The following is a 23,137-nucleotide window of genomic DNA, read 5'->3' as shown; positions in this document are numbered from 1 at the left end:
AACCCTACTCTTGAGACATTAATAGTTTCTTCCACTTTCCACTCCTCAGATGTCTCATCCCAGTCCCACTTTCCTTGCCTAGCAAATCCTAGTCTCACCCCAGTCTCCTCCTAACTCCACTCCAGTCTCCTTGTCCAGCCAGTCTCAGAACCACACCTCCCACTTCCAGCTCCTCATCCAATCTGTCTCTTCCCTCACCCTGGCACCAAGCCACTCCCCCTTGCTCACATTCCTGTCGTAACTGGCTCCCAGTCCCAGTCTCTGTCCCTGAACTCTTCATTCAATCTCAGTGTGTTTCCTCCCCACCTGCTGCTCATTATCTCAGGCTCATTGTCCAGCAAGTCCCAGTTCTCCCCCCAACACCAATTCCTTGTCAGATGCGCCTCGGCTCCTTCCTCCCTTCTTTTCCCTCCACACGGGTTCCTAGTCCCCATCTCCTTGCCCAGCCAGTCCAAGTCTCCCTGTAGCTCCTCATGCAATCTCAGTCTCCCTCCCACCTACTGGCTCCCAGTCCCAGTCTGTTCACCCAGACATTTGCAGTCCCCCCAACACAGCACCCAGATCCAGTCTTCTTGTCCAGCAAGTCCCAGTCTCTTTCTCTCTGCACCCCCCACCATTTGGAACAAAACCACATTTTTCAAAATTTGCTGTGAATGGGAAATGTGCTAATGTATATCTGAGAAGGTAAAGTCAAAGTGCTTCAGGCCTTCCAGCAGCACCATCCACCAGTCACTGAAAAAACAGGAAGCTTTGCCTTTTTGTTGCTTAACATACTGGCCATGGATCTGCAACAGCTAGGACTTTCTGGTCCTCTTTATGCTGCACATCATAGCTATTTGTAAATGCGCTAAAAGCACAGACCCTTACCACTTGGCCTTTTGGTAGTATAGAGCCTATGACACATTTCAGCACTTCAAATTCCAGCAAGTAGGGGTCAATGGCACATATGCACATACCCCAAATTCTTGAGGTGTTTTGGACAGTAACTGTAATACTTTAAAAATTCCCCCCTGCCGGTCAGATATGCTGTGCACATCACAATTGCAGGAGCAGATTTGCTCTTGGTAACTGTAGAGATTGGGTTTCACAGAAGGAAGCCAGTCATTAGTTAGCCTGGATTTCCAGAAGTTGAGTTCATAGAATATCAGGGTTGGAAGGGACCTCAAGAGATCATCATATATTTCATCATCTTGAAGGATGATGAAATATAGTTAACACACAAAACCAAACTGAAACCACAGAGTGACAGAGGAGCTAAAATATCAGAACAAAACTCTACAAGGCAGTATCAAGCCCTTATTCTAACTGGGAACTCAGCCTGCTTATCACCAAGAAAAACAACAGCTTTCTTCACTCCCCCGTTTCCAGTGTGAAGTCCTCTAGCATTAGAAAGCACCTTTTCCCCAGAAGGTTTTGCTAAAAGGGGAATAAGAAAAACATAGCTTTTCCTTTTGCAGTTGTGCCATTGGAAACTAATAGCCTTAATTGACGTAAGCTGTCTGATGGCATTCTTAGCTCAGTTTGCAAGAGCTACTTAACCTAATTAGAATGAGGAGAAGGAAACTACTTCAGTTTGAGAGAGTGACCAGTCAACGGACTGAAAAAAGGATCTCTGCTTTCCTCTTTTATCCTCATACACTTTCATCCGTACCTCAAAGTTGTAAACATCTCTTGGTCCACTAAGCAGTCCCCTTTAGATCTCCATGGATTAATAAGGATCAACTGTAATCAGTACAGTAGTTTTCCCTCCTCCTCCTCCAAACTTTGTTCTGCACAGTGATGCCTCTCCGCCTGTCAGAGAACAGCACCACCTCACCTCTGCATATGTGGTTCCCTTTGTGGTATTACCTCAGAACTAGTTTTAAAATGTATCATTTAACATTGTCAGTTGACTGAGCTCCCAGGTACCATAACTTCATTTTAGTATCATATAAACTTTTACTGTCATAATTCACAATCAGGCAGTTTTTCATTTTACATCCCCCAGTGGCCGATAGAAAAAGGAGGGAGAGTGAGTGTATCTGATGAAAGGAAAAGCAAGCATGGGGTTCTGTACTACAGCTTTTCAAAGCAGAGTTCACACTGTCTGTTGGATTATTTACATCTGTTGGTCTAACTACGTGAGCAGCAGGAGCTTCGTAATGGAACTGGGTTTACAAGGGAATCCAAATAGAAAATATGTCATTAAAATACCACTGAATTATAAGAAAAATGAATTTAGTTCCACGCCTGTGCTCTGTAGAGTTTGTGGCTTCCAAGAAAACGGACCCAAAACAGAGTCCCTGAGACTGAGTTTTCAATGCTGGTGAAGGACTCCAAATTAATAATGTTGGAAATGGAAGCCCTCTTTTCATCTGCAGAACAAGAAAAGTGATAAGCAGCATGATCTAGTCGATAGGACAGTGGACTAGGAATCAGGAGACCTGGATTCTACTTCATGCTGTGCCACTGACCTCCTGTGTGACCTTCAACAAATCACTTCTCTCTGGGTTTATTTTCACTCATGCTCTTTCTCTGCCTTGTGTTTGAACAGCGCCTAACCCAGTGGGGCCCAGATCTGAAGTGGGGTCTTTAGACAATAGTGTAATAGAAAATTGACAAGGAAAGCAACAATGCAAGCTCTCCCTCCTCTGAATCAGAAGGGATAGTTTTGGGGTGAGAAAGTTGTTCTGTCTTCAGGGCAGAGGTAAGACAATAGGCACACCGTGACAAGGCTCCACTTCCCACAGCCCTGTCCCTGTGTCATGCCCCCCACTGCACTCAAAGTGGGAGGCAGCACTGGGGCTTCCTTACCCCTCTCCCCCCCACTAGTTCTGGCAGCAGGGGCCATTCTCTCCCCAGTAATAGCAAAGATCCTCCTCCAGAGAGGCAGGGGTGGCAGCAGTACTGGGAGTCTTCTAAACACATACCTAGTACCCAGCATGTATTTGTATGGGAGGCCCAGGCCTGCTGCACAAGGAATGGTCCAAAATTTTCAGTCAAAACTGGTTTTCAACTGAACATTGGCCTTGTGTTTAAAAAAAAAGTTCCACAGAAAGTTGAGACTTTCTGGGGCCGGACGAGTTGCATCCGAGAGTGCTAAAGGAATTGGCGGCTGTGATTGCAGAGCCATTGGCCATTATCTTTGAAAACTCGTGGCGAACTGGGGAAGTCCCAGATGACTGGAAAAAGGCTAATGTAGTGCCAATCTTTAAAAAAGGGAAGAAGGAGGATCCTGGGAACTACAGGCCAGTCAGCCTCACCTCAGTCCCCAGAAAAATCATGGAGCAGGTCCTCAAAGAATCAATCCTGAAGCACTTACATGAGAGGAAAGTGATCAGGAACAGTCAGCATAGATTCACCAAGGGAAGGTCATGCCTGACTAATCTAATCGCCTTCTATGATGAGATTACCGGTTCTGTGGATGAAGGGAAAGCAGTGGATGTATTGTTTCTTGACTTTAGCAAAGCTTTTGACACGGTCTCCCACAGTATTCTTGTCAGCAAGTTAAAGACGTATGGACTGGATGAATGCACTATAAGGTGGTTAGAAAGTTGGCATGGGTAGTGATCAATGGCTCCATGTCTAGTTGGCAGCCAGTGTCAAGTGGAGTGCCCAGGGGTAGGTTCTGGGGCCAGTTTTGTTCAATATCTTCATAAATGATCTGGAGGATGGTGTGGATTGCACTCTCAGCAAATTTGCGGATGATACTAAACTAGGAGGAGTGGTAGATACACTGGAGGGCAGGGATAGGATATAGAGGGACCTAGACAAATTGGAGGATTGGGCCAAAAGAAATCTGATGAGGTTCAATAAGGATAAGTGCAGGGTCCTGCACTTAGGACAGAAGAAAGCAATGCACCGCTACAGACTAGGGACCGAATGGCTAGGCAGCAGTTCTGCGGAAAAGGACCTAGGGGTGACAGACAAGAAGCTGGATAGGAGTCAGCAGTGTGCCCTTGTTGCCAAGAAGGCCAATGGCATTTTGGGTTGTATGAGTAGGGGCATAGTGAGCAGATCGAGGGACGCGATCGTCCCCCTCTATTCGGCATTGGTGAGGCCTCATCTGGAGTACTGTGTCCAGTTTTGGGCCCCAAACTACGAGAAGGATGTGGATAAATTGGAGAGAGTCCAGCGAAGGGCAACAAAAATGATTAGGGGTCTGGAACACATGACTTATGAGGAGAGGCTGACGGAACTGGGATTGTTTAGTCTGCAGAAGAGAAGGAGGGGGGATTTGATAGCTGCTTTCAACTATCTGAGAGGTGGTTCCAGAAAGGATGGTTCTAGACTATTCTCAGGGGTAGAAGAGGACAGGACAAGGAGTAGTGGTCTCAAGTTGCAGTGGGGGAGGTTTAGGTTGGATATTAGGAAAAACTTTTTCACCAGGAGGGTAGTGAAACACTGGAACGCGTTTCCTAGGGAGGTGGTAGAATCTCCTTCCTTAGAAGTTTTTAAGGTCAGGCTTGACAAAGCCTTGGCTGGGATGATTTAGTTGGGGATTGGTCCTGCTTTGAGCAGGGGGTTGGACTAGATGACCTCCTGAGGTCCCTTCCAACCCTGATATTCTATGATTTTCTTTTAAACAAAAAGTTGAAATTTTCCTTGGCGGGGGTTGGGGTGTGAAATCTGCCCAGCTCTATCCTGCACTCACACAGCGTCATCTACTGGGGTGGCCTCCACAAAGCTGTAGGGCTTGAAGTTAAAATTCCATTGAGACACATGGGGGAGCTCATCTCTGCTAGGTGAGACACATGGGGGAGCTCATCTCTGCTAGGAGCTATTGCTTCGGGATGTCTGAAGACTCAAAGCCTCCCTGCATGGATTAAAGTCTGTTCATGTTTTCAAGTTTTTCTTCTACACAATGAGACACAGAACTTTACTTGGTCTGTTTTGATTGTTCATTGTCTTAAATGGAAGCTGAGACTCTATTGTAATCACAGAAATCCAGGAGCTGGTGTCTCAGACACTGACTTGTAGTGTCTATGCTTTTAATTGGCAGTATCTCTACACCCCGGGTCAAGTCCTTGGCTTTTCTACTGAGATTGCCAACAAAAGTCCCAGTTGTGGGGATGGTTTGTCATGTGGATACTGGCTCACTGGGAATTAGACTTGCACAACAGTTCCCCTATTTCCAAGTTTATTCCAACATGAAAATTCTCATTGTTGATTCATGCTGTTAAATGTTATCAGCTACTTCTAAGCACGGATAGATTGAGATCCTTTTCCTTTTGGGTGTCAATGAATTGTGTGTGTTCCATGAGTGATTGGAAGAGCTACTTAACCTAATTAGAGCCATTGCAATCAATTTTACACAGAAGATTCTCATATACTACAGTGATGGGTGGCAATATAAAATGCCTCACAGCCTTAGTGGGGCTCAAGCTAGCATGCTAAAAATGGCGATATGGGCATTCTGGCTCAGGCTGGAGCTTGGGCGGGTTTCAGAGCCAGAGCCTGAGCCACTATGTCCACATGTCTATTTTTATCACTCTTTCTTGAGCCGTGTTAGCAAATCTCTGTCTACCTAGGCTGGGAGGCTTGCTCCCAGCTGCAATGTAGACCTAGCCTAAGACAGATGGTGTCTGGCTTGCACATGTATACAAAGAAAGAGGTAGTGGGTTGGGTTTTGCTCCATGCAAAGCCTGGCCTAATATGGGGAATGCAAGGACCACACTATGCCAGGTTTGGATGGAGCGCAAAGCATATGCATGAGGCTAGTGCTGTTGCAGGCACTAGCCTCTCCAAAGCTGGAAGGGAAAGGCAAGGCTGTAAAATCACCATTTGTCCAAACAAGTTAGCAGGTCCACCTGGATACAGAGAAAAATGGATGCTGCATCTTCAGGGCTGTGCCTGGAGCTCTAGCTACACCACCTCCCTTGCAGGGCTGTATCTTGAAGGCACAGCAGAGCCCCAGGCTGGATGAGTAGTGTAGTTTGTTTACTGTCATATAGATAATGCCATAAACTCATAGTTAAAGGGTACAGATAGAACACAGTGAATACATCCCACCGACCAGTCTATCCTGAATAAATCCCAGATACTTACCTTTAACCCACTACTGAGACTTGGAGTAAAAAAAAACAAACCCCACTTAAATTCAAATCTTTCAAGAGCCTCATATATCCCTCAATCAATCAATCAAGTGATGGGATATAGTTAATGCTTATCACTCCCAAGTCTAAGTCCATGCTGTCTCTCATCCTTATCGGTTAAACAGGTATCAGTGGACACTGCCATCTGGACGGTAAAACATCTTTTGGCAGTATCATATTTTGGTGATAATCACACAGGTAAATTAAGAATATTGGTACCAGAGATCTTAACAGAAAGAGGCAATCTGGACTAATTTCCTCCCCTTTGACCCCCCCCCTTTACATACTTGCATTACTACTTTTAGATACATTTTTTCTGAAATGATTAGCAAAGGAGGACAGGTTTAGTTTTGCATCTCTTCCATTAAAACGTCAGGAGAGGTAAAAGATGCGAAAGAGATCAGTTTCCCAGCTTGTACTGAAAATATCACTGTCACCCGTCATCTGTTTGCACTCATCAGATTTCAAGAAGTCTTATTTTATCATATTCACACCATCCTCCTTAGAGGAGTTAAAATGTGATTAATGCAGCCTAGACTCTGTGTGACTGATAGCTGATCAACTGTGCCAATAAAAAATACCCTAAGCTAGCGATATGGAGCATGATCCAAAAAAGGTTTAAGTTGTTTAATCAACACCTTTCATGCTCAGCGGTGTAATTCACAAATTTTATCCTTTCACTGACTAATTCAGTATGTTCTGAACAGCTTCCCCAAGAGCATGGGTACCACTGAACTAGGGGTGGGAGAATGCAAAATAGTTTAAGCTCTTGTTCCAGTAAACCTGAATCATGGGACAATGCACAACACACCTTGTTGCATTTAGCTCCACAACAGCACAATTCATGTGTCATCCTGCTTCACTGTCACAGAAGGAGGCCTGGACTTCAGAACCTAATCCAGGTTCAGCTGGCTTAAAAGCAACCGATTGAAGTTGGTTTGCCTTCCTCCTGCACCATGAGTTGTTCAGATATTGATTATTTTTTTCAGAGTAGCAGCCGTGTTAGTCTGTATCAGCAAAAAGAATAGAATAGGAGGACTTGTGGCACCTTAGAGACTAACAAAGTTATTTGAGTATAAGCTTTCGTGAGCTACAGCTCACTTCATCGGATGAAGTGCATCTGATGAAGTGGGCTGTAGCTCACGAAAGCTTATGCTCAAATAAATTTGTTAGTCTCTAAGGTGCCACAAGTCCTCCTGTTCTTTTTGATTATTTTTAGCACTCTTTATCATGGAACTTAGCTTTCTGAGGGATTGGGGTGTAGCTGATGTCAGTATTGGCTAATTGGTACTGGCCCTTAGTGTCATTCTCAGAAGTGTTGCCTTTGAGGAGAATAAGTACAGTAAAGTGGTTCCCTGCATTGTTCATACCTTCAATCTTACATCATGGAGACCAGTGACGGGGTCCACTCACCTCCCGTGAATGCCCTCTATCAGCTATGTGTGTGCCTGTTCTCTTTCATCTCTGCACTGCTCATTGTGCCTTCCACTGGCATAGTACCTTCCACTTGCCTGAAGCCCCAGCACCTTCACTCCAAGGCTGAAGTTCTGCTTGTGTCTCTTCAGCCAGCCAGGAGCGCCTTCCTTGCTCCCCTAGTTCCTGCCAGCAACTGAATCAACTTTGACCAGCAGCTCCTTGGCAGCTTGGAGGACTTATCCCTACTGCTTTTTCCTGGGGTGGGGTGTGGTCAGACCATGAGAACTCCAACAGGCGTCCCCCGAGTCTACTATACCTCATCACAAGACTATTAAAAACAAAGATGGAAGGAAAAGTGAGTGAAGAGTTGGTCCTGATTCAGTTTACAAAGTCTCAGGGACCCAACAAACCCTGAAATTAGGGAACTAGACTGGATCTTTTATACCCCTTCTTTATGTAACTATTTGAATCCACAACCATATTTGATCATATTCCATGACCATAACAAGATTAATACCTATCCATTATCCATATGTGGCATTGCGGACTTCATTAATTAATCTTCTACTCTTTAATATTAATATATTGTGTCAATCATTTCTTAGTTCCTGTAAATCACTGGGGTCAAACTGCCTAGTTAACATATTGCAGAAGGCCCCCAAGTCCCCTCTAATTTGCGTAACTTGCAGTCACCTGTTTACCTGCACAGCAAGAGAAGGCATAAGTGGTTACCTGGGTATGTCCTCAGGCCTATATAATTTTAACAAAAAACCCCTGCCTTTGCCTGATTAGAACCTAGACTCTCATGCTCAGCCTCATACCAATAAAACGGGCCACTAACGATAATAAAAGCACACTAACACAATTATTTATATTCACCTACTTCCTATTACAGTTTCAATAACTTCCATTATTATTTCTGTAAGCATGCTTACCAGATATATGATATTTTACCCCAAAACTATAGACCCTCCATGATCAGGTCAGAGGTCAACAGTCAACAATAAGGTTTTTAAAGCAACAAGAACTACTTTACTCATACCACTTGTAGCAATACAACACAAGCACCAAGAAAGGTAATCAAGAATGACATGAGAGTAACAGCCTAATACAGACACTTTAATCATGCAAAAATAATGGAATAATTTGGAAAAGGGCATCATGTCTGACACTATTTCCAGAAAGGGCATCAAAACATAGATGGAGCAGCAGTGAATTCTTGCATTCCTTTGGAAATGAGGCAAGAAAACCTCTGCTGGTTTCATTATAATTTAAACTCAGCTCAAAAGGTCTGAATTTTTACAAACAAGCCTAGCTTAATTCATGGTTCAGAATCAAAAGTTGACAGAAGTAAGTACCAAGTATTACAATATTCATAAAGTCTCCCATTTAAGAGGTTATACAATAGAGATACAGAAATATTTACATTATATTTAAAGGTTGTGTGTCTGTCAGAGATGCTAGTGAGTGGCCACCCATGAGGACTATTGTGAGGGGCAGTCCAAGTCTCTGGATCCCCTGAGGAATGTTAAGCCCCTGCAGCCTGAACAGAGTTCACCCACTACTCCAAATTCAGGGTCCCCTAGGCAAACTCTCAGACCTTCTAGCTGGCACCCCCTTCTGAGAGTTGGAACTCCTGTCCATCCACCTGGGCACACTGCTGACCCTTGAGACTCCCCAGTACTTAAACACAGTCCTTTACCAAAAGTTCACCCTAAAGGTGTGAAGCTTCTGCTTTATTACTTGTCATGCAGTAGTTGTCAAACAGTCAACACACACACTTCACATAGTCTAACACCTTTATGCTCTTTTGCACTTAATCATGTACAGCACAGGAGAGTACAGAACAAATAACACAAACATATTAAACCTCAATGTCCCTTACTCTCAAGCTCACCATCCCCTTGTGAGTCTGTGGGGAATTAACTGGGTTCCAGCAGGCATTGTGTCCCTACCTCATGAGGTGTTACATGCTAGGTTGCTTCTTCTTCATGGACAGGAGAAAAAGGACCCCTGAGCAGTACAGCTTCTGTCCTTTTAAAATCTCCAGTCCCACTGTGTCAGGTGATACCCTTGCCAGCCTCCCCACATGAGCACAGACCCTTGCCAAGTGACTTCATTGCAACCTTCTCACTGCTTAACTAGTTTTTCTTGACCGGGACTAGTCTTGTCTACAGTGAAATGAGCTCCAACGATAGGGTACTTAAGAGTCAGCTACCCTCTTCTGTTATTCTTTTGCCACCATCCTTTGGAATTTCAATCCAACAGAGGTAAAGAGACCATGCAGAAGGCAAAAAGCTGCACATTCAAAATGGTGTTTGCAGCCTGACACAGACACATAAGGTTCATAATCTCACACAGAATTCATAAATTGTACAGTCATATTCCCAAATCACAGTATCATTCCAGGAATGGTTGCTAGGAATAGGTGAACTGGTTCTGGTGAGGGTCGAGGCAAAAGAACCTCAGAGGAATCTCCACCCATTTTTAGAATGGAACTTCTGAGGCCCTAAAAATATATCAATCACATGAGAATGAAAAAGAGTAATATAAGTGTTCTCACTGGAAGAACAGTAGGACACCATTTAAGAACAATATTCCACTTGATTCTCATTATAGGTTTGCAGACTCACAAGGTGTGAATAAGAATCAGTCTTTTGAGGGGCTTACCCAGGCCAAACCCCAAACCTTATGAGTTCAGACAACCACTGAACCACCTCAGAAATAATCCCCCTCAGTGGAAAGTTGCTTTCAGTAGCTGTCTTCAGTTCTGTGTTCACTCACAGGAAGGCAGTAATGCAGATAAAGATGTGGGTTGAGATTTTGCAAAGATGACTATGGGATTTAGTCACACAACTCCCATAAAAATGTAAGAGGTGAATGGCTAAATCAGCCAGTTGCCTTTGAAAATCTCAGCGACAGCTGGTTGAAACTCAAAATTTCCTTTCCATGGGAAATTCTGACAATTTTAAATATTTTTGTTCTGAATTGGAACAAAAAGTTGATACTGCAAAATTGCTTGCGAATCAAAAATTGCTAAAAAAAAAGTTCTTTTGGATCAAAGTGTTTTGTTCTCCTGCCAAAAGAATTGTTTCAGTTTTGACTTTTGTTTGATTTTATATTTTTTTAAATCAGTAATTTCCTATTATAATTGGTATAACAAAAAATATAAAATGACATCATGTTGTGACATGACATGAGTCTAAACATTTTGACTTTTATAACATCATATACATTGTTATATTTAATTATAACAAACATCAAAATGATAGTTAAAATAAAACTTTTTTCCTCAACAAAACAAAATATTTCAACTTTTTAAAAAAAATCATTTTTATAATTTTATCACTGAAAATTTTGACAAAGTTGATACATTCTGGGAAAATGCTGATTTAATGAAATCAACATTTTAAAAGGAAATGTGCTTTATTGGAAAATTTTTGACCAGCTGTAACCTCAACTATTAGGCCTGTTGGCCCTTCTGCTTGAAGACTTGTAGGTGACTTGTTGAGCTAGGCATTTTAATATCCATTTTCATTTCTAGACGGAACTCATGGCTTGAAATAAAATTCTATCTAGTTGAAGTGTTAACTTAAGCAAATATAAGAGAAACTTCATTACAGAAGTGAAACAGATTAAGATACCAACTACTTGTACATCCAGATCTTGGAAGCATGGATTAATATTTTCTGACACATACTTTTTCAATGCTTCACAATCTTTTTAACTGCACTGTTCCCCAGGATAATGTCTCTTGGAGACATAGGTTCAACCCGAGTCGCTCTGAAAATTGGCAGCTGTTTGTACTACAGCCAGCAACAGTAGCATGTTAAAAGGGTGCTTCTTGAAATGTGGTAATGATCAAATTTATGGATGTCAAGCAATCAGCAAAACTGGTACCAAAATATGGTACCTATTTTGGGCATATAAACAAAGACCCTATCCTTTTGTTCTAAGTACTTCCTTGCGTTTTAAAGGTAATTATAAAATAGATAACTCCAACATCCTAACTGCATCTAACAAAGGTTCATCAACAAAAATGGTATTTTTAAGAACGGTGTGCCAGATTCCTACCATGACCAATTCAGAAGAGTAACCAGGTCAGATTTATAATAAATGCTGTCAGTTGGTTGAATGTATGGAATTGGCTTAGAAATGCCATGAGAATGAGTTTTCTGGGAATGCTAGCTCTTTTCTAAGTGGGACAGAAATACTGTGAAAATATCTTGTCACAACATTTTCTTATTTTTGGGTTCTGGCAGCACCTGGGCATGTGTGAAAAATGAAAGAACAAGGAAATATTTAACTTCAAAAGAAAGGTTCAGTTAGAGCTTGGTTTCAGCTCTGGGATGAGGTTCAACTTCACCCTTATTTTGCTGGCTGTATGAAATTTGAGGTTGAGCTTTTCATAGCTGACTAAGCATCAGACTGTGCCACCTTTACTCACACCGAGTAGTACCTTATGCCATTGATGCTCCCATTAAGGTCAATGACTATTTGCAGAGTAAGATACTACCCTGTGGGAGATAGGGTGGCAAAATATGGCCCTGGAGGGAGTTAGCCACATATTTCTTGTTATTTCAATAGGAGCTGTCTCTCTAAATCTCCCTGTCAGTTTTGCAAATCTCCACCCATTTTTCTTGTCCTTACACTCAGGACCCTGGTACAATGTACCTACAATATATTCTACTATTCCACCTTTTGTAAAGCACTGAACACACATTCTGGTGGCTCAGATGATCCCCAAGTAAATGTGGCTGGGGATGCACATGTGCTGAGGGTGCTGGAGGATGAAGGGTGCTTGATAGCCAATTTATTGCCCATGATTTCAGAATAGAAAGCACGGGGCTCCTCACAGATGCCATTCTCTAATTACACCACCTATCAAAAGTAAGAGGACTCATTAAAATTTGATGAATATAGCTGCAAGTCTATTTCCTATCTTAATTCTATCTTAATTGTGAAAGTAAATCAATAAACTTTGGCAGCCACTCTTATGCTGTTACATGCTTCTCCAAATCAATAGCCAATAGGATTAGAAAACTCATCTCTCAAACATACAGCATGAGCACATTCTTACCTTGAGAGCCTACGTATGTTGTCTGAACAATAAAGGCTCCCATAAAACAAGCAGCTCCATTGAAGATGGTCAAAAAGTGCATGGCGATCCCTCGAATTCTGCCCGGCACAAGCCTGAATGTTAGTAAGGAACCTTTGCAAGGAAGCAGAAGATAGTTACAAGTTACACAAGGAAATAACCTTTCAGGGATGGTGAGGTGAATGATACAATTATTAGAAATCCAATGAATTTAAAAAAGAAAAGAGCACAGAGTCTACTGCAACAGGATACACCATGAAGCTTATATTCCACTGCTTTTTAAATATACAGTGAAACCGGCTCATTTTGTAAAGGCAACCACAACTGATAGAATGTGACACTTCAATAGGTTAAGTTAAGCCTGCTTAAAATGATCATACAGTTGACCATCCCAAATCAGTCATCTAGTAATACTGCTACTTTGCATGTGTGTATTCCTTTCCATCCAATGATCACAGTGCCTTTTACAATTCCTTAATTTAGCCTCAAGTGGGAAAGTTCTCGTTTCTCCATTTTATACAAGAGGAAGCAGGTTGTGAGATGCTGTATCTGACCTCAGGCAAGTCACTATAAGTGGTGGAGCTAGGAATAGAACCCAGATTTTCAAGAATGACTAGTGATTTTGGGGGCCCAACTTGAGAAACCTTGAAGAGGCTTGGATTTTCAGAGCATGGAAGATCAGTACCTCTGAAATTCATACTGCCAATTTAAGGTATTTGATGCCAGGTACCAAAAAACATAAGGACCTCTCCTCCACAAAGTGACTAGTCAGTTTTGAGAAATCTTGCCTCTCCATCCCAACTTTCAGCCCATGTCGTAACCAAAAGCCTGACCATCTCTAGTTGAGGGATCTTACTAACAAAACAAAAACAGCAGACGCTACATGTGGTAGCTTGGGGAGGCTTTAGAGAGATTAGAGGTGTTTCTTAATGCACTACATTGCTTTATCTACACAAAAGTTTTCCACCGTTACTAACAGCAATTGCACTAGTGCTTCCAACAATTGGGGGTGCTAGTGGAGACAAGGCTGCCATGGTTATCAGTGTTTTTAGATGGTGTCATTTAGATTTGTTTTGAGCAGCATTTAATGACATATTAACAATGCTAGTGGCTTCAGCAGCTTTGCTACATTCATGCTCCCCACCTGATGGGTGGAGATGCATCAGTAGGCGATTTTTGCACCTTTCCCAAAAAAAGTTTAGTGTACAGCCTAATGCTACAGTGATGTTCAAGCATTTCAGAAATGGTGCAGGGGAATTTAATCATCACCCTGTTCCTTTGCAATGGCTTTGCTCAGTGGCCAGAAGAGTCAGTAGAAAATAAAAATAATCAATAAAAGACCATTTTTTTTCATTTAAGTAGAACAATATTTTTGTGCAATGCTATTAAAGCAAACTATGTGGCTCTAGAGATCAAAACTAGAATGTGGAATAGAGCCTTTAACCTTTAGGTGACCTATGTAAATGCAGTCCTGGATGGCAGTGACCTACACTCCTTACTATCCAAAGACTCTTTGCTTATACGAAGAGAGACCAGCCTGGAGACCACTGTTGGCAGGGAACCTTGTGACAGCCTTGGAGAGACCCCAAACCAAGTATTGAAACAATCTTGTATCTCTAAGGAGGAGCCTCCTCTCTCATGGAGTAGGCTTGATTCACCTCTCTGTGCTATACCTCTTCTGTGGAACAAATAGAGAACTCAGTCTCTGTGGTTGTCAATGCCGCACCTTAAACAAGCAGTAAATTCCCACTGGTAACTCGTCATTTGCCACGTATTCACTCCTTCACAGTGATATTTAGGTAGTTGCACCTTTAGTACAAAACTAGCAATTACTTAAAAAAGAGTGAAGCAAACTAGTTGGTTGCCTTTAGCCTAATTACAAATGAGTTATTAAACTAGATTATTAGGGAGGTACAGAAGGAGTCTCTATGTGAACAAGCCAAATTGAACAAGGAACTTGCCTCCTCCTGGGTTTCAATTTTTAAGCATATCAGAGAAAAAACAGTTGATAATGAGCAGAACTGCTTCTTTCATCATGAAAAGTGACCCATCAAGACTATTTGCCAATTATTAACTATGGACTTCTGCCTCAGTAGAATTTCTGCTGTGATTCACAAATGTTTTCTGCCCAGTTTTTTGCACAGTTGTTTGTTCTCTTTGGTATCAGCTTCAGCCATTGCCAAAGTCTCTAGTCTTCATAATCTCACTTTTGGAGCTCCTGCTACATCTACTCCCATCAACTCCAATCCTCCATCTCCTCTCCCTTTCCCCCTCCTTAGTGGATATTGCAGCAACGTTCATGGAAAGAATTCACAATGCGAAGACTGTCGATAGGAGATCCCAGTTCCACATTTGGATGCTTGAATCATCATGGAGTATAACTGACACAATACAATCACTGTCCCCATCCTTGATTTTCAAGTCCAAATGAAGGATTTGGAAATCTTATTAAGAATTTAGGTTTTGAACCAGATTTCAGTAAGTGGTGCTCTTAGCTCACTCAGTAGTGCAACCAGAATTTGTGGGGAAGGGGAAGGTGACCATATGGCGTGCTGTGTGTATGACAGTACAGTCTATGGCCTTGTCTTCACTGCTGAAAAAAAGGTGTAGTTTTTTTAAATGAGGGGTAACTAATGGAAGGGCTATTGGATTGTTTAATTATATCATGAGATAAACCATGAGATAAATGTCCCTATACCCACTCCAGGGGTTGGACATTGGTGAGTTTACCTCATGGTAAAACTGAAGTTCCTGGTCTTCACTGTGTGTTTTTTAACCTCAGGATAGCTCGCACACATTAGTTACCCCAAGATAAAAAAAAAAGACACTTATTTTAGCAGGGAAGACAAAGCCTAAGAAGTTGTAAAACCAATATCCAGACCACTTGTAATCATTAAGTGCAGATGGAGCTTTCTTTTTGCAAGACTAGGGGTGTAAAGCACACGTTCTGGCCAAATTCAGCTCTGATAATTGCATTCTGCTTACCTAAATTACTCCTGATGTTTCAATTGCACTCTGTATTCTTCACTTCTCCCACAGTGTTTCTGTGAGCTATTAAACAGCTGCTGCATTCTACCCTAGAGAGACTATTCCGTTTCAGTGGTGGGCGAAGTGATCCCCTATATATTCCTTAACTAAGAGACTGTTTGTTATGAGACTCAGCATTCACAAAATACTTTGAGACACTTGGACTAGAAATGCAGATATTTTTGCAATGCATCAGACATAGCAGATGTGGTAACCCTTTGTTTGACAAAACAATCACAGTATATAAATTCTCTATTGGCAGATTAACATAGCTAGTGTGAACTAGTTCAGGTTGTTCATTTAGCTCTATTGTATCCTTGCTCTCTCTTTTGTTGACTTTTTGCTCCCAGCCTGTGTGTGTCTTTAGCCATAACTACCAATCAACATATTTGAAACATGCTTTAAATTTAGCACATTTTAAAAGATGAAAGTACTGTAAGTACTGTAAGAAGAACTAAATACTCCTTAATAAAGAACAGGTATACTTTTTGGGCTTGAAACCACCCCACAAAACCCCTTGGAGATACTGAGTGCTCCTACAAGAAATTATGATAGGAGTCCTATCTTTCAACTCTCTGTAGATTTTTTTAAAGGAACAGCATTAAGAGTTTTTGAGGAATAAAGCCATAGGCAGCCATGGATTTGTTGCAGAAATTTAGTTCCTCCTGAACAGGTTCAGGATTTGCTTTGGCCTGGTAACAGGAGGGTAGCTGCTTCAACTAGCAGCCTACATCCAGGTCACATATGAGCAAAGTTCCTCTGTTTAGTTGTAGGGGTGAGCCAAATACTTGGAACCACAGGGATAAATTTAAAATTTTCAACTGGATCTTAAGTTTAATGCAACCATAATAATATGTTTGTAACTTTAACAGAACAGAAATTACCTGAGGAATTCACCAGTTTTGTCTGCACTCTGCAGTGGTGCGGTGAGAGTGGCAAACAGCAGAACTCCATGGGCTGCACTTTATTCATGCTTGGCTTAGAAATATCCAGAGAAGTAGAAGAATCTCTTAGAAAACTGATGGAAGAAGTGGATAACAGCCTAACACTACCAGTTATTCCATTAGCTTAAGTGGCATATGTCTGTGCAGTGGATCTAAAGATCCTTAACCCAGCTGATGACTCATGGCAGGGTGTGTCGTGCATATGTGCGTGTTGTTCCACACGATGGAATTTGTTTATTCAGGTTACTTTTTTAAAAAGCTTAGGAAATTACACTGTAAAAGAACAGCTATAAAGAATATGACGGTTGCAAAATCAAGCTTTCAAGAGCCTTGGCAACCCTACGAACAGGATGCACCAGCAATCTTAATTCCACCATTTCCTATCTTTTCAGAATTTGACCTCCCGAATATCACAAGCCATAAAATGCTACCAGGCAGTTCCTGCATCAAATCCATCACTCCTAGTTGAGCTAGAGCATATTTTATAGAAAGCCATCCACTCTTGATTTAAAGACTGAGTATTGGAGAACCCACTACATCCCTAGGTAAGTTGCTCCAATGGTTAATTACCTTTATTTTTAGGAACTTGTGCCTTATTTCTAGTTGGAATTTATCTAGTTTAATCTTCTAGCCATTGGACCTTGTTATGCCTTTGTCTGCTAGATTAAAGAGCCCTCTACTATCAAAAATCTTCTCCTCATACAGATACTTATAGACCATGATCAAGTCACCTCTTAACCCTTTCTTTTTTAAGCTAAATAATGAAGGTCACAATTTTCTGATAGCCTTAGCCTGTAACTTAGAGACCACATACACCTGCCTCAGTGAAGTGCTTGAGATATAGGGATGAAGAGGCATTATGTATGTGCTAAGCATTAAATCCAGGAAAAATTATCCTTTGGGTGAGACCATGACCCTCAGTTCCGAGAAATCTAAGAGTATAAGAATGAAAATTCAAATGCTCAAAATATTCAAGCTATTTCCTACCCCTATGTAAAATCTGAACACTTCTGAAATTGTTTTAGAACAACAACAAGAAGAAGAGAAATATACACAATATATTATTCTTTCTGTGGAATTCACCACTTGAGAAGGTCATTTAGTCAACTACTGTAAGTGTAAAACAACTGTTTTAAAAGAGCTCTGAATACCTTTTGAAGGCTAACAACATTTGTAGTTATGCAAGCTAAAATAAGGGTAATCAAATCTCTTGCTTCTCACTATAAATTAACAACTTGCAGAGGGTAGAAAGTCAACATACAAGTGGGAAAGGATGGAGTTTGCCTACTGTAGTTATTGGCTCCACTGCTCATGGGTGGATTACAAGATTTAATGGTCCAATGGTCTGACCAGGACTGACAAATTCTAAAATCCTCCTAATCTCAGAGAACATTATTGTTCACTGTGCAGTACAGCAAAGAACAGAAATTAAGCTCCTTCAGTGCAGGTGATGAATAAGCCTATTCAGAAAGCCCGTGGAAGAGAGCCAGGGGTGAGAAATCAGATGACAGTCATTTTAATTCTTGTGAAGTTAATTTAATTCCCTGTTAGTTGATAAAATGTACTTACAGGTGGGAGTTACCAAAGCTTCAGCCACTCCAAGTAAAATGTACTGAGGAGCCAGATGAAAACAAGGCATGGAGGAAACTGGAAGCACCTTGCCTGACAGAGTCTGTTCCACCTGAGGGAAGCGTTTCCTGTGTATTTCAGAAAAGCCAGCGACCATCACAGACAGAGCCGCAGAGAGATGACCTACAACTGGGTAAATGGAGCAAATAGGGAGAGAGGCTTTTTGACAAGAATGAAGTTATAGGATTCCAGTATATTCAAGTGACGTATGATTTTAATGTATTCTTTTAAAAAACATGGTAACAAAATATAGTTCAGTGGGTTCTTAATTATCCATGCATACAGCATAACACATTTGCACAGCACTTCAGAACATAGATAAGAAGTGTTCTCTGCCCACAGGAGCTTACAGTCTAAACAAGATATGGCAAAGGGTGACAGCTGAGCACAGGGAGTTCAGCTTTGGAGGTCCCCAACTGTGAGAAAAGAGGAGGCATTTTTTAAAGAAGCATTTTAAAGGAGAGAGAAGGTGGTAAGTGGAGGAGGAAAAGGAGACTTTTGAAGGTATAAGGGATCACATGAGTGAAGGCATAAGGCAGGAGGAGAAGAGGGTGGGAGTAAGGTGAGAAGGCTACAAAGAGCATGGATACACTTTACACTGCCAGTGTACAAGGGATGTACCCATATGACCTGTGTCTTGTCAGCCCATTCATCAGATGTGGAAGAGCACAAGACCCACTTAGGACCACTCAGAGCTTTTTGAGGCTCTTATTAGACAGGTATAATTAGCGGCTCCATAGTTAAGGTTGCATTTAATTTAATTTGTAAAGGTGGTTTTAACCTCCTTTTACCCTGATTCTGAACTGCAATATACACTGTCAGACCCCTGGCATCCTCATGGAGCCCCCTCAACTTCAGTAAGGCTCCACATGGGTGCAGAAAATCTATTTAGTAGCTTATGAAGGAGGATATTATTTGGTCACACGGGTCACACAGGTTCTGTGACTTTAACAGGTCTCTGTGACTTCTTCAGCTTCAGTTTTAGCCCCAGGCAGCTGAGCTCTGGCTGTCAGCCCTGGGTGGCCAGGCTCTGGCTTCAGCTTGAGCCCCACCATGACCACACTCTGATTTTGTACCTTTTCCCCCATAACAGTTCCATGAATTTTGCTTAGTTTTACCCCAACAAAATTGTATTCATACTTATGAGTTAAGAGTTAAAATATCTTATTTAACATTACAGGACATAACTTTTTTTTGGGGGGGAGGGGGCGGCTTTAACTAGTTCACCCTTTTCACACTGTCCAAATACATATTAATGGAGCTTGGCTTGATCTGGGTGAATTCTACTGACCTAATCTTTTGAAAATACATTTATTAGAGATACACCTTTTTGCTATATTGTTTAACATTTTAAGATAAGGTGAGGCTGCAGTACTGGAAAAGAAAAGTAATCTCATTCTTAAATAACTGTATTTATTTTTGTTATAGTGAAGCAGAAGTTTTCATCTGAACCCAGATCCAGGCAATCCCCTTAAGTTTGGTTCTGAACAGAGAGGAAATGGCATAAAAACTATAATATGGATTTGAAAGTTCACAGCTCTCTAGTTTCCACTCATATCTCAAAGATCTTGATCACAAGAGATCACATGACTACAGCTGCCTCTGAGCATCCAATAGTGTCACTGGATGACTCATGAACCACTGTTAAATGCTGTCGTACTAGTGATTAAAAGTGGGGTCTGCTTCTCTACTCACCTTCCCCACCAGTGCAAGATAAGTGCAAAGTAGCTATAAAACACTATCCTTCTGACCTGGTGGTATTTGAAATGCTATGGACTACAACATAAGTGTGAGGGATGGTACTAGCAACAGTACTTATGCCACCCATTTATACTATTGGGTATCTATTGTGTAGACAGAAAGAAACTGTTGTAACTCCATAAATCTATATTGAGGCCCAAATTTTCAGAAGTGACCTCTAATTTTAGGTGCCCAATTTGGGACACCTGCATTTCACAGGTCCTGGGCACCTGCAACTCCAACTGACTTCATCTAGAATTGTGAAATTTCAATATCCCTGAGAATCAAGCCCTAAAATACCGGAGCTGGCTGCAAAAAATTTTATCGGCTTAGAATCATAACTTTTGACAGTTCAGGCCGAAATACCTGAGCTGTGTGCTAAGTTTTGCCTTGGTTTATGAAGCTTCATGCTGTTCTCTGTCCCAAAATTGTTCACCTTCTGCAGTACAATATTCAAAGGATGGTTGTTTCTGAGACTGTTTAAATTATACCAAAGTCAAGATTACACCGAAGTTGAGACAAAAAGAGATAGAACATGGAAGGTTTTGGTATCCACATGACCCAAAAAGTCAAGTCCTTGTGTGGTCTCCTTTCCCCCAGCAAAACTCCTTTCTAACCCCTGCCACCAGTCTGAAATTTTCCTGCATTTCTAGAACTCATAATACACATTTTTAAAAACAAAAACTGCATTCTGGGAAGATTTTATCATTGATTAAGGCCCCTTTAGTGTTTATTAGGAACCTGGATGAATTATTGCTTGAAAATCAATGACAGGAGAGCATTTTATAGCAGATGCATCATGTCAAGGATAGGTATAAAGCCCTCAAGGAGCTTCTTGCAATCTATTATGTCAAAAGTTCCCCAAATAAAAAGCTATGTTAGTGCTGGGCAAGCCACAGAGGATTCAGACAGACAAATATTACTACTTGGTATTTTATATATAGTGTTTTTCACCCTAGGTCTCAAACTACTTCATAAATACTTATTTAATACCTGAATACCCTACTATGTTAGGTATTCCAGGAAGACTGAAGTTAAGAGACTTGCCCAGGATCACAAATCTGATAGAGCCAGGAACAGAGAAACCAAGAGAGACCCAGCTTCCACTCATCTCTTCTAGCCACTGGACCTCATTCCCATATCTAACTCCCCCCCCACCACACACACACAAAGAAGAGGTTTTGGATACTTATCCAAAACTTGGATTTAATACTTATGACAGCAGGTTGTCTTGAACCCTTCAATCATTCTTATGATTTTTGTCTGAACCCTCTCCAATTTTTCAAAGTACTTCTTGAATTGTTGACACCAAAAATGGGCACTATATTCCAGTGCCTAATAAAGAGAGAATATAACCACCTTACTCCTACGCCATATTCCCCTGTTTATACATCCACAGAACTCATTAATCTTTTTGGCTACAGTGTAGCACAGAGAGCTAATGTTCAGCTGATTGTCCACCATGACCCCAACTCCTTTTTAAAGTTACTGCTTTCCAGGATACAGTTTCCATCCAGTAAGTATGGGTAATGTTCTTTGTTCTTAGATGTACAATAGTACATTCGTTAGTATTAAAACACATAGTATTTGCTTGCACTCAAATTACCAAGTGATTGATACAGCTCTATATCAGTAACCCATCCTCTTCACTATTTACCACTCCCCCAATCTTTCTGTCATCTGCAAATGTTCAGTGATGACGTTTTGTTTCCTTCTAGGTCATTGATAAAAATATTAAATAGCATAGTGCCAAGAACCAATCCATGAGGGACACCACTACAAACACATCTAGTTCCTGAAGATTCTGCATTTATGATTATATTTTGACCTTTGAATTAGCCAGTTTTTAATCCATTTGCTGTGTGCCATCATTCTAATTTCTGAATCAAAATATCATGCGGTTCAGGTCAAATGTCTTACAAAGCATAAGTACAACACATCAACACCATAACCTTTATCAACCAAACTTGTAATCATATTTTTAAAAAAATATATCAAGTTAGTTTGACAGGATCTGTTTTCCATAAACCCATCTTGACTAGCATTAATGTTACCTTCCTTTAATTATTTATTAATGAACTCCTGTATCAACTGTTCCATTAATTTGCCTGGGTTCGATGCCATGCTGACAGGCTTACTGTTATCTGGGTCATTCCATTTACCCTTTTTAATTATTAGAACATTAGCTTTCTTTCAATCCTCTGGAACTTTTATAGTGTTCCAAAAGTTATAGAAAATTATCGCTAATAGTTCAGAGAGCTCCTCAGCCAGCTCTTTTAAAATTCCTGGAAGCAAGTTATCTTGATCTGCTGTTATAAAAATGTTTAGCATTAGCAGCAGCTGTTTTACATCCTCCTTAGTTACTGATGGAATGGAAAGTAATAAACCATCTGGCTTTTCCCCAAATATAAAACAAATATTTATTGAACACTTCTGCTTTTCTGCATTATTATTGACAATTCTACCTTTTTCATCTAGAAATGGACCTGTACCATGGTTAGAATTTCTCTTATTCCTAATATACTTAAAAATAAAATAATGTCCTTACTCTGCTAGCCAGAGAGTTTGCCTTGTGTCCTTTTGCTTCCCTTGGCAATTTTCTATAATTCCTAACTTCTGGTTTATAGTCATTACTATCAATGCTTCTTCCATTTGTTATATGTTGTTCTTATTATAACTGCTTTCCCTTTCCCTTTAAGCCATTTTTTAAAAGTATGGCCTTTTTGCTTGATTGTGACTTTTTGGATATCTAGTAAAATGTTCTTAAACAATCCCCAATTATCATTTACATTTTTCTGTTTAAATTATTTCTCCCAATTGATTTAACTCATAGTTCGTTTTAGATTTATGAAATTTGACCTTTTAAAGCACCAAGTATATTTATTAATTGTTTGGACTTGATTAAATTTATGTGCAAGCAGAATAAAGTCATGATCACTAGTACCCTAAGCTACCACTAATATTTAGTTCTGTGATCAATTCCTCTTTATTTATCAAGACAAAGTCTAATATAAAATTCCCTCTGTGCTGGATGCAACACTTCTTGAGTTAGGAAATTGTCATCTATAATTACTTAGAAATTCCAAAGGTGTTTTCATAGTGGCAGGCTGAGACCTCCTTCATACATCACTCAAGGACTGGCTACATGGTAGGGTAGTGCACACAAGCTTGCTAAGCAGAAACAACCTGCATAGACACTGCTACAGTGC

At 40.9% G+C, this 23,137-nt stretch overlaps 1 protein-coding gene across 1 annotated transcript in view; it reads right to left on the bottom strand.

The window, feature by feature from the left end:
* The window catches only part of SLC15A5 (solute carrier family 15 member 5), a gene marked incomplete at both ends in the record, with an annotated part of 65,840 nt that overhangs the window by 5,160 nt on the left and 37,543 nt on the right, over positions 1 to 23,137 (bottom strand). Inside the window, 2 exons of the mRNA XM_084618028.1 lie at positions 12,571 to 12,702; positions 18,129 to 18,317. Coding sequence (XP_084474154.1) covers positions 12,571 to 12,702; positions 18,129 to 18,317 — 321 coding nt within the window. The remainder of the gene's footprint in view (positions 1 to 12,570; positions 12,703 to 18,128; positions 18,318 to 23,137) is intronic.

Source organism: Lepidochelys olivacea, assembly GCF_965140295.1.
Source record: "Lepidochelys olivacea isolate rLepOli2 genome assembly, chromosome: 1".
NCBI classification, from domain to species: domain Eukaryota; kingdom Metazoa; phylum Chordata; order Testudines; family Cheloniidae; genus Lepidochelys; species Lepidochelys olivacea.
This window is presented reverse-complemented; position numbering and strand designations above follow the sequence as displayed.